The sequence below is a fragment of the Panicum virgatum genome, chromosome 3K, assembly GCF_016808335.1.
Source record: "Panicum virgatum strain AP13 chromosome 3K, P.virgatum_v5, whole genome shotgun sequence".
Lineage (NCBI taxonomy): Eukaryota > Viridiplantae > Streptophyta > Magnoliopsida > Poales > Poaceae > Panicum > Panicum virgatum.
In genome coordinates, this window is record NC_053138.1 from 55157778 (window position 1) to 55170456 (window position 12679).

The following is a 12679-nucleotide window of genomic DNA, read 5'->3' on the forward strand; positions in this document are numbered from 1 at the left end:
CCCGAGCCATGGAGATGGGCAAGAGATGGGCTAAAACTAGCTAAAGCGCCCCTACCTGGCGCGCCAAATGTCGTGGTGCTGCAATCCACAGCCGGGTGGCGGAAGGCACCCGCCCTAGCCCTGAGGGTGTGTACTCGGGGGTTAGCTAGTCCTAGTTCGATCTCGCTCAAGAACACGATGAACACCAAGGATTTAGAGTGGTTCGGGCCGCCGAAGCGTAATACCCTACGTCCACTATGTGTTGTATTGCCTTGCCTCGAGAGAGTCTGCGAGTGCTTGGGCAAACCTGTCTGTGTGATCTCGTCGGCGTGCTCTACCTTTTATATGTCCAAGGGGAGCACGTACACTGAGCGGGGCCCCGACATGTGGACCCGGCGATGTATTATAAACTACACTTTGGCCTTCAATGCCTCAGATCCGGAGATCTTGTCGTCGGCTTTCGTGCGTAGCTTCTGACCAGGGATGGTCTTGAGCTGTCCTGTCAGAGTAGAGTCTAGCCTCTGTAGCCGCGCGTCGAGGTCATGATGAAGCGCCGAACTACTGACTCAGTCCACTGTAGCAGCGTGCACTATTGCTTCAGTCAGTAGCTGGTCATCATGACTCGTCGCCCATGCGCGCGGCGCTGAGTCTTTAATGCTTGTCTTGGTAACTGACGAGCCGCTTCGGTATCTGGCGATCCATAGTGTGGACTGACAAAGCTGCCCCGTGCCCAGAGGCAGCAGAGCCTCCCTCAACCACTCGCACTTAATGCGGGTGGGTGAGGGAGCTTCCAGCGGAAGGCTTGCGCCCGCGTCCGCGTCTGCGTGACACGTGGCGGCTCCGGACCCCTTCCGAGCAACTAGCTGAGCCGAGAGCTCACGGGGGTCCGGATAGGCACGTGGAGGTCCCGGACCCACCTGCGGGGGTCCGGGTCCACGGTCACAGGTGCTGAGTATTTTCACCTCTGGGACACGTGGTGACACCGGACCCGTCCCCAAGCGGGAAGCGGGTCCGGGACCGTTGGTCCGGTGAGATGGAGTCGGACCCCAGGGATCCGGCTGCTCAGCTCCTTAGGGCGTAGTTACGGATAACTACGCGAGTCTTGGCACAATAGGAGTGGGTACCCCAGCTGCAGGGTATCGACAATATTTCAGGCAGAATATCCGGTACTTCAACTCACATTTCTCTTTCACTAGCTTTGGAGCTACCGTTGATCAACGGGTCGCTACTGCCGCTGGTGATTATTCCTTGCCGATTCTTATTTCGTGCTTATGTACATTTCTGTTTAATTCATATATTCTAATATAATGAAAGATTTGACCTAGATGCTTTATGTGTATGTATATAGTTACTGGTATCTATACTTTCAAAGTGCATGAACAGATTTATCACAGATTGGACCAGCTGAGACCAGGAAAGAACGGCCCGCGTCATATGCAATTGTACTTTTATGACACGGATGAGACACTGACACATCGGAGCAAAAGATCACCCCATCTTGATGCAAATTTAATTAGAGCAATTCTACAAATCCTTGAGAACAATCTGTATGTCCGTGCCTTCAGGAGTGTTGGACAAATGCAAAATTTAGATGAGTTCATGATTGAATTGAACACAAGTATTAGTGTTGATCAAAGAAGATATAACGCACCTGCTATGGAACAAGTTGCAGCTATATGGCAGGATGGGTCTGATGAAAAAAGCAAATTTGAACGAAGTATTATGGTTTATCCAAATTCTGGACGTCCACAATTTTTACGGGCGTACTATGGTTGTTACGATCCCTTAGCTTATCCTATTCGTTATCCCGGTGGTGAAACCGGATGGGAAGACAAGAGTATATTGTTGGAGGAAACACCAATGATACGCTTTCCGCGGAACAGAAGAAAATATACAAAGCGTAAAACTGAGGGTATGACGTCCTTTACAAAATTTAATTGTTGGTTAAATTATTTAATTATGTAATACTTTCCTTCCAATATAGGGTAATGTACATATATATCTATATAGACTAAACATGTGGTCAAACAAGTAACTTCCCTGCGGCAAATGGATCAGGTGTTAAGCAGTAGCGTGTATAGGCAATCAATCAGAAGACACAGTCAGGTTGTAAACTGAGACGACTACTAATTTAAGTTAATGATTGTTTTACATTTACAATGCTCTTATTATGAACTCCTGAATATGCAGCTCATGGTCTTTGTGAGGATGAAGTTGACTGTGACGACAACATGGCTGAGGACGGGGATGGAGGTAAACTCTATATTGACGTGTTGTCTAACATATCTTTTTAAATTTTTGCCCAGATTAACTATAATGATTAATTATATTATTATTATTGTTCGTGTTATGAAAAAATAGATGGTGGGGGATCGCGTGTGCATGTCAGTGCGAGGGAGTATTACTGTTATATGATGCAAATCCGCAATGGTGTTTTTAATATTTTCTTTCATGGTGGAAGGCTTTTCCAGCAATGGATAGTGGATATGTATGTGAAAACTGAGAGTATGCGACTAGATTGGTACTCCAATCCAGATCACCAAAAAATCATTAGGGCAGATCTCTATCAGGTATAATAAAATATACTGTTAGAATTTTCTATTACTCCTACGTTTATTTAATGTGTTTATGGATTCAAGTGGATGTGTTTTCCATGATATGGTATAATAGACACCCTTGTTGCCGGTGAGCATAGAGGTTTGAAGGCTGGTAAATTGGTTGTTTTATCTAAGAATTTTCCTGAAAGTGATAGAGATGTGCAGTGCAGGTTCATGAATGCAATGTCATTAGTTGCTAAATATGGAAGGCCAGATTACTTTTTAACCATGACTTGCAACCCCTACTGGCCAGAGATCACAAAACTTTTGTTGTCTGGTCAGACACCTCAAGATAGACCTGATATTGTAGCGAGGGTTTATCATGCCAAACTCATTGATTTTCGTGACTTTGTGATTAAGAAGGGTTACTTTGGAAAGGTGGCAGCCTGGGCACATGTTACCGAGTTTCAGAAAAGAGGTTTGCCGCATGAACATTTCTTGCTTATAATGGAAAGCAGTTCAAAGCTTAGTGGGCCAGATGATTTTGACAAATATATTTCAGCAGAACTACCGGATGAAAATAAGTATCCTCTTCTCCATGAATTTGTATGCAAACACATGATGCATGGTCCTTTGTGGTGTTCTAAATAAAAACTGTGGTTGCATGCAAGATGGCGCATGTCGTTTCAGGTACCCTAAACAATTCAGTGAGACCACAGAACAGGGAAATGATGCATATCCTACATACAGAAGAAGAAATGATGGTCACAAGGTTTTTGTGCGTAAGAAATGGTTGGATAATAGATGGGTTGTACCATATAATCCAACACTCCTGATGAGATATAATTGCCATATCAATGTTGAGATTTCCAGCAGTATTAAGTATTGCAAGTATCTATATAAGTATGTATACAAGGGCATGGATTGTGCATCATTTTCAGTTGCAGATCATGATCAGAATGGAGAGATAGAGATCAATGAGATTAAACAGTACAGGAAGGCAAGGTGTATTACTTCTATTGAAGCAATATACCGGCTCTATAGGTTCCCAATGTTTTCTATGTATCCTCATGTTTTGCAGATGCAAGTTCATCTTCCAGGTATGCACATGGTCCCATTCAAGGATGACGACAACCTTGAAGATGTACTGGAACGAGCTAGGAATCAGAGATCGATGCTAACAGAATTCTTTAAAATGAATAGTGAAGATTCAAATGCGCGGAGATACTTATATAGGGAATTTTCAGAACATTATACATGGAACAAGTCCAAAAAAAATTGGTCTCCTAGGAAAAGGTAGTTCCAGATTGGAAGGTTGGTGTATGCATACCCATCTGAGGGCGAAAGATTTTATCTTCGAGTTCTTCTAAATCATGTTCGAGGTCCAACATCATTCATATCAATCAGAACAGTCCGAGGTGTGGTGAGTCCTACATTTAAAGAATGTTGTGAGAAACTTGGACTTGTTGAAACAGATAGCTCACTTGATAATGCCCTTAGCGAAGCCGTAACTTTTCAGATGCCATGTGCTCTTAGAAGAATGTTTTCCCCTATTATGATTTTTTGCGAGTACACAAACATCCGTGCCCTCTGGGACAAGCATTTTCAATCAGTGGCTGAGGACTATTGTCATATTCATGGTAATTCTTCTTGCGTTGAGCAGTTTGTCCTTCAAGACATTGCAAATATTATCTCATCGATGGGTAAAGACATTAGAAATTACGGACTGCCAACCATGCAAACATCTGGTGAGAAATATTGATCTTTTTATTTTTATCATTAATGTTGTTTTTTGTATTAACGCCATTTTGGACAAACTTTCACTGATATATAAAATATCTGGTCAAACAGGGGAGACGAAAAGGGATTATTACAGAGAACTAACTGAGGAGAGAAAAATTATTGTATCTGATGAGGACATTAAATTAGCTGAGTCACTTAATGCTGAGCAGATGGAAGGTTTCAATGAAATTTTTGATCATGTTATGAGAAATAGAGGGAAAGTTTTTTTTTGTAGGTGGTCCTGATGGTACTGGGAAGACTTATCTTTACAGGGCACTTTTGGCCTGAGTTCGGTCGACGGACCGCGTCGCAATAGCTACAGCTACATCTGAAATTCCAGCATCTATCATGCCTGGAGGCCGGACAGCACATTCGAGGTTCAAAATTCCCATAAAACTTGAAGATAATTCTGTGTGCAACTTTACCAAACAAAGTGGTACTGCAGCACTATTGCGTGAGGCATCTTTGATTATTTGGGATGAGGTTGCGATGATACGAAGGCAGGCTGTAGAGACACTTGACAGATCTTTACAGGATATTATTGGATGTGATTTACCGTTTGGTGGTAAAGTAATGGTATTTGGAGGGGATTTCAGACAAGTTCTACCTGTTGTTCCTAGAGGTACTAGAGCACAAATTTGTGACGTTACCTTGCTTCAATCCTATATATGGGATGATATCAAGATAATATGGTTGAAGCAAAATATGAGGGCCCAGAATGATGTATGGTTCTCGCAATTTCTATTAAAAATTGGTGATGGAACTGAAAAGACCTTCCCAAATGACTATGTGGATCTGCCTGACATTATACTTGAGTATAATGATGATCAGTCTATTGATTCTCTCATCGACCATGTGTTTCCGAATCTGGCTAAGAACTGCACATCCGTCAATTACATGCGCGAGCGTGTTATCTTGTCAACAAGAAATGAGTATGTTGATAGCCTCAACGCGATGATGATTGAAAAGTTTTTTGGAAATGAAAAAGTTTACTACAGTCATAATTTCGTAGATGATGACTCAACTAATAACTATCCTCTTGATTTTTTGAACTCAATTACTCCAAATGGTCTTCCTCCGCATGAGCTTAAAATTAAGAAGAACTGTCCTATCATACTCCTTCGAAATCTGGATCCTCATCATGGACTGTGCAATGAAACTCGACTTATAGTGAAGGCTTTTGAGGACAATGCAATTGATTGTGAAATTGTAAATGGACAGCATGCTAGAAATCGAGTTTTTATACCAAGGATTCCCTTGTCTCCGTCAGAGGATATTTCACTACCTTTCAAGTTCAAGAGAAAATAATTTCCAATAAGACTCAGTTTTGCAATGACTGTAAATAAAGCTCAGGGTCAAACTATACCGAATGTTGGGATCTATCTTCCAGAGCCTGTTTTCTCTCATGGACAGCTATATGTTGCCTTATCAAGAGATGTTTCACGTTCAACTACATGGATGCTGGCTAAACCGAACAAAGACCTTGATCCCACCGGCAGAAGAACCAAAAATATTATTTTCAGAGATATTCTACGGTCTTCAAAATAGAGCCATTTTATATTTTAATGAAGGTATCTCATATGTTGTATACTTTTTTTAGTGTCAATGCTGTGGTTATCACTAATACAGCCAATCTGATATGTTTTTTTTACTTCATCGATCTTTAATTATTTGCAGTGACACCGGACTCCATCATCAATGGGATATGAGTTGAAAATCAAATTCATGCGGCATGGTATGAAGATTCTGCATCATTTAATTTATATAATATAATATGTATGTTATATGTGGCAGTCACATATGAATTATCTGTAAACAGAAGATGTGCTACACTAAAATTTAGTGTGGTTATTTTTTTGCAATAATATTCTTTAAACACGTGCATGCCGCACGTGCAGCCTACTAGTGTGAAATTTAAAAAAAAAATCAAAATACATTCTATTCTTTTATTTTATACATGCATACATATAGTTACATCCATACACTCAGATCACATTCACCTCTAATGAGTATATAGTTACATTCACGCACTACTGCAACCTCTAATGGAAAAAAGAAAAAAGATAGCTGCATTCACAAGTAGTTGTACATGCCCAGAGGCCCAATTTGACTAAAATTGAAGCAAAGGCATACTAAAATTGATCTACATCACAAAAAATACTAACTGCAAATGCCTCAGCTCAAGTATTCTATGAAAAAAAATAAGCATCACTGCAAATATATAGTTCATTGCAATACATATGTAATGAGTAGAAGACACGAGATTCCACCGTAGTTAACATCAACAAATGCCCATCCTCAGATTGTTCAGTACTGCACATTAAGATCCAGGACTCCTCATCCTTTATATGTAGGTCCACCTAAACATTGAAGTGGTATAAAGAAATTACAAGAATGCTAGGAAAAGGCTTAACACACAGATAGTCAGATACCTCACCCAGACAAAGAAAAAGACTAGAGTAACAGGCAAACAATTGTCACTGTTATATACTGAAATACAATTTGCACATGGAATCCAACATTCATTTTCCTAATAATAACAAAGGTAATCTGATCCAGCCCAACCAAGCTAAGGCAACCACAAGCATGCTTAAGGAAAAAAATGATATAGCATCCTTCTCCATGCACAAAATGCAAGCCTGATTAAAGAAGCAGAATCGCCATTTCTCAACTAGAATTAACTAAGTACAATATTGTGAATGGAACTTTAGGTGTTAATCTAGCAGAAAATTTTATCCTAAACCTCAACTCTACTCTAAGAGAATTAGATGAGGGAAATCATACCTGGAGGCAAGGCTGTAGCAAGGCGATCCTCCCTCTGAAGCTGCAGCTTGGGTACTACTAGTATTGGACTGTGTTAAAAGATAGAAAAAGACATCAGCATGGTAGATATTCACAAACAAGGAAATTGAACTTTGAACACGACAATGATATGATTGCTTTCATTTGATTCTTCTTTTACTTCTGCAGTTGGCTTCTGAAGCCATCAATACATGGCATTTGAACTAATTCCAGCACTACAATTTTAAGTCAAAAGAAGAGATTTCTAGTAAACTGATGGGATGGCAAAGAAGCAAATCATGAGATGGGTAGAAATGCTTACCAGAAATAGAAAATATGATGAATATTAGCTCCCTGTGAACAAATCAAAATGAATTATGGTCAGATCCTACAAAATGAAGCTTAGCTTTCACTTAGCTTATTGCATTGTACACATAAATTGCTATAATAGAGAAAAGTAATTGGGAGACGGCATATTGCAGTTGTAACAAACAGATTTGTTAAAGTGGAGCTGAGGAAAATTACTAATGGAGGGACAAAAAAATGTATGTGAAAAAAAGGAGCTGCTAGGCATGGGAGATGCGTGCAATGGGCTTACCATGATTGAGTAGCCAATGAGACTATTCAGCACGTCAAATTTGTGAGCACCCTACACAAATAAATGGATCACAAAAGATGAGATCAGGGCAAACGAGTTGCAGGCTAGTAGCAGAGCATATTATATTTCAGCAAAGTAAAACAGCTATGAAAAATGAAAATTGTTGTGATAACATAACAAGTACAACTCCTTGCATTCAAGCCTAAAGAACATGTGTGTCGAATGCACTTGCTAGCTACATTGCAATGCTTGTCGAATGTATAATTTTGGAGAAAGTGTAATCAAGCAAATGAATTCACAAAGTCAATTTTCATTTTGCTTCCTTCCTCAGGCCTCAGCTTTACACATCAGAAATAAACAGGCACCTGGATTAGCAGAGGACTCCACCCTGCACGTACGCAAGTTTCAGGAATCACAAGTTCCATGAACCAGGAAATCCAAGATTGAAAGTAGTACTAATTTTCCATAATTTCCATAAGAATTGAATGAAATCTGACAGTTGCATAGAACAAAATTGCTGCCTTAAAGTAGCAAATGGCCAAAGTACCAAATTAATCCACATGTAATTTGAGAAGTCAAGGTTAAGAATCAAGAGACATACTCTAGAATGTACAGAATAGAATAGAAATCAAGGTTCATGGCCGTCAAATTAAATCACCAGAAATAGATAAATAGAGCATAAGGAGTTCAGTACCAATAATGGAGCTTCACAATTGGTCAATCGCAACCATGAACTGTAAGCTGCTGGTTCAGGGAGGAGACCGACCTGTAGAAGCTCTCGAAGGCACCGACGAGGATGACGCAATAGGCACTGGTGGCACAGGGCAGTCGGCGGGGAATGGGGCAGCTGCCGGAGTGGATGGGCTCGACGAGACGGTGGAGCGCGGCAGGGATCTGCGAGCAGAGTGTGATAATGGGGGCAAGGAAGACGCCGACAAAGAGAGAGCCATGGAGCAACTGTAAGCTAGCGACGGGCTACCTTCGTGGGTGGTCACCGGCGGAGAACCTAGCGCTAGCGGCGTCTCCGTGAGCGCCCGCTGCCGCCGCCGCTGCTCGGAAGGGAGATGCGACGCAGTGGATCGAACCGCCTGACCCCTAGGTTAGAGTCAGTCCGATCCATCGAAGGAGAACAGAGGACCGGCGAGGACGAGCAGCCAGGTGATGCGCGTCGGCTGCCGGAGGGGGCGGTCGAAGGCGGGGGAGGGGGAGGCCGGCGGAGGCACAGGGGAGGGGGCAGGGGCGGAGGCAGGATTTGATCGTTGGGGGCAAGTGATTTAGGGGGTCAACAGTCTTGCCGCAAGTTATCGCTGGATAAGTTTCATCTTCGGCTAATGGAGCTACGCGAGCATTAGGGGGGCCAGGGTCGTGGCAGTGGGGAGGGAGAGGATAGGGTGAGTCTGCGAGAGGGAGAGGGAGGGGAGGGGAGGGGGCAGACCCGAGAGGTAACAAATTAACGTGATTGAAATAAAAATTCGGGTCCGGAACTAGCGATGGGTAACAGACATTTTGTGGTCCGTTACCACAAATAAGATTGGGCTGTGATTTAGAGGCCTTGTAGGTAACGGACGTAGACTCATTGGTAACGGACATTAATAACGTTTGTTACCTTTAATATTTTTGGTAACGGGCCACGTTAGCCCGTTACCAATGTCGTGTTACCTATTTGAGGTTTTTACATAGCGATCTTCGCCGTGTGTTGGATGGCCTTCGCCGTGCGCCTCAGGCACACGGCGAAGTAGCAGATTCCAGTAGTGCAGATTGGTGTTACGGTATATTATTAGCATGCTTTAGTAGTAAACTAGAAAGGACGCGCGGCGTTGCCGCGCTGGGCCACTGCTGGTCCGTTTATTTTGGCATGACAGAGCTGGTTCCTCTATTTTGCCTGCATTGTCTGAACACCTGGGAGTTGAAGACGTTGAAGTTTAACAAAGTGACGAAGCATGTAGTCATCATGTTAGAACTGTACCAGTAATCTGTTCCAAAGTTCCCTGTATTTTGATATTTTGATGGTTCCATTTAATTTGAGTATATTGGTTCTTAATTTTTATGCTGTATGTGCCTTTCTTGATTCTCTCAGTACCAGAACATAGCATTACAATGTTTACATATATATTCTGGTTTGCCTATATATATGATCTTTCTTTATATGATTCTTTTAGATATTCAATATATTTAGGGTTAAATGAGACCATCCCTTGTTTAGTATATAGGTACGAGGGAGATATATCCAGAGATATGTCATATATGTTATTTTGTTTTATTCTTTTAGCATTGTCATCTTTGTTATGTTGCCTTTTCCTTTTTTTTATCTGCTATTAAATTTGCTCTATTTTGTCTATCTCATTTTGTGTCGAGATGTTTCTCTATTGGTGTTAATTATGCAAATTTCCTTTCAGTGCGTGCCATACTGACAGTGTAATGGTGTCGCGGGAGAAATATTAGTAAATGTTATAATAAAGGTAACATAATAATACAAGATAAAATTGGATACAGAGCTTGATGTGCTAATGTTAAATGAAGAGGAAATAAAAAGTACATGACGATATTTGTAGCATAAATTAATAAAGACAAAAGTTGTGTAGTAGTGGTGATATTTACCTTGATCTATTGTCTCTTTTTTCCACCATTTTGTTTGATGTAAATATAGTCTGCTAGAGGGGAAACATAAAAATAAAATTGGCTTAGTATGGAAAGTTCGGAAAAGGCTGTTCAAAGGAATTCTATATAGTACACTTAAATATGTTTATATTAGCATAAATGAGCAAAGTAGCAAAGTATGATAACACAAGAGTGCGGAATTTATATAATAAGAGTTAGTACTAAGCACGAATAGCATTCTCATAAGGAAGTGTGATTCAAATCTATATTCTGACTACAGAATATGGATTGGGCACAATTTTTTGTATGCAAATTTATTTAAGTTTAAGGCTCGGTTTGAAAGCCCCTGAATTTTTAGAATTGAGAATGCAAAATGCATCTGGGGACGCCCCTGGATTTGAGATGCAAGATTTTTGAATTCTTAGAATCGCAGAAGAATCACCTCCCTCCTAGCTCTGATGTCCAACGGTACATTATCTATTGAGATACTGACCTGATGGAACATTAGTCTTCTGAAAAAGCATGGTCATGCTAGCAATGCAATAATGCACAGCATGTTGACAATTGATTGATTAAATTGTTTAATTCCGCACCATTTAAGTATTTGGAGTTCAAGAAGATTTTGAAATGGTTGAAGATTGATTGAAGTACATGTTGCCTGTTGGAAATTCCTTAATCATATGGAATGCAGAATGACACTTCTCGCAGCTAACAGTTCCAGTTGCAGAGTTGCTGCAGGCATTTGAGGGCGATTGCAGTCTTGAGGTAGGTTGTATAGTTGAAGTGTTCTACATTCTTTCCAGATAAATCTTTAGTTCATATCAATTTGAGGGCATTTGAGGGCTATTGCAGTCCCAGTTCTACGTTTGAGGGCATTTGATCAATTTTCATGAGAATAGGATGATAAATAGGATTTGTCTATGTAAGCATTATTATTGGCCAATATTGCTATTGGGCCAACAAGCTTTAGTTGATGATTTGCTTCTTGAACCACACGTGAAGCCCTCATCTTAATTCTTTCCGGATAAATCTTTAGTTCATATCAGATAACTATTGGATCCCTTCATTTTGGATAGTGATTTAATGAAGAACATGATAAATGCTGTTACCACAGTTCAACCAACTAACCTGGAGATTCCTTTGTGGAGGCGGATGACGTTTGTTGGCCACGATTTGGATTTGGGCAGCACGTCCTCACCAACAACTCAATCGCCGCTCCCCGTGTCTGCGCCAGGCCACAGCCACAACGGCGGAGGCCATCCAGCAAGCTGCAGGTGGCCACAGCCGTGACGGCGGAGGCGATTCCTGTGGCGGCGCACCTCCGGATGGTCGGCTGTAAGGATCACCGGGGTGTCCGACCCTAGAGGGGGGTGAATAGGGTCGCTAATCGCTTTTTAACCTAGGGCTCAATCTAATTGCATAAGATAAACCTAACACATCCTACACATGCTAGTTATGACTAAGGTTTATCTATACTACCCTCTACTTACCCCAAAAGACTTGCAACCTATAGCCAATCATAATCAAACTAACTAGGAAAGTAAAGGTAAGCAACAAAGAGTAAATGCGGAAACGTAATGCGGTAAGTAAAGCGGTAAGGGAGAGGATATGCAAACTCCCGTGAAGACACCAAGACACACGATTTAACGCGGTTCAGTAAGGACACAAAAGTCCCTCCCTACGTCCACGGCCACTTGTCCAACACGAACAAGTGTGATGCCGAGTCTCTTCGCTCGATCACCGTCTTGCCACGCCTCCAAGGCTCCCGACAAGCAAAGGCTAAGTGACACCAAGTCACAAAGACGAGGTCACCGCCACCGTCTATCTCGAAGCGTCACCACGGCACCGTCTTCACTATCTTGGAGTTTTAACACCAAGTAGGGGCCTCCTTCCCCGCACAAAGTGTCGTTGCCACTCCACACCAAGTCGGAGGGTCACACGACGAGTACAAGTGTTTGCTTGCCGCAGCAAGACTTCTCTCAAGGGAGCTCTCGCAAGAACTAATCCCTAATCAAGCACTAAGCACTCTAACAAGTGTGCTTAAGCCTATAAGATGTACAATGAAGCTCTATGGTGGTTGGAGATGATCTTTAGCTCTAGTATACTTCCTTGAACTCCAGCACCACCAAATGAGCCGGCCTTGGGGATATATATAGGCAGCACAAGCAAATATAGCCATTGGAGAAAAGCTGCCAGAAATGTGCTTAACGCCGGTTAATCCGACGTACCCCAAAAGCCATCATCGGTTCAACCGGTGTGTGTAAACTGCCACTTGAAAAACTAGCCGTTAGCAATCAACCGGTGTATCGCCGGTTTAACCGATGTAATCAACCGGTGTATGTAATATTAGCGTCGGTTTAACCGGTGAGTGTAACTTCTTCACGTTCCTCCAAAAACCACCTCT

At 41.8% G+C, this 12679-nt stretch overlaps 1 protein-coding gene across 13 annotated transcripts; it reads right to left on the reverse strand.

The window, feature by feature from the left end:
* Nucleotides 1-6222: 6222 nt before the first annotated feature.
* LOC120699713 lies at nucleotides 6223-11603 on the reverse strand. 13 transcript variants are annotated; one of them, XR_005685564.1, is made up of 9 exons: nucleotides 11404-11603; nucleotides 10276-10325; nucleotides 8657-9576; nucleotides 8372-8571; nucleotides 8043-8065; nucleotides 7678-7728; nucleotides 7402-7433; nucleotides 7083-7150; nucleotides 6223-6658 (listed from the first exon to the last, which is right to left on the reverse strand). XR_005685564.1 is itself a non-coding variant. In XM_039983757.1 (6 exons), exons 1-6 carry the CDS (start codon nucleotides 8625-8627, stop codon nucleotides 6636-6638), a joined length of 381 nt encoding a protein of 126 aa, XP_039839691.1. In that variant the 5' UTR covers nucleotides 8628-8650; the 3' UTR covers nucleotides 6223-6635. The 13 variants fall into 13 exon arrangements, 1 of the variants encoding a protein (XP_039839691.1); XR_005685563.1 differs by lacking the exon at nucleotides 8043-8065 and having other exon boundaries at nucleotides 8444-8571; XR_005685562.1 differs by having other exon boundaries at nucleotides 7678-8065; nucleotides 8444-8571.
* Between the last annotated feature and the right edge of the window lie 1076 nt (nucleotides 11604-12679).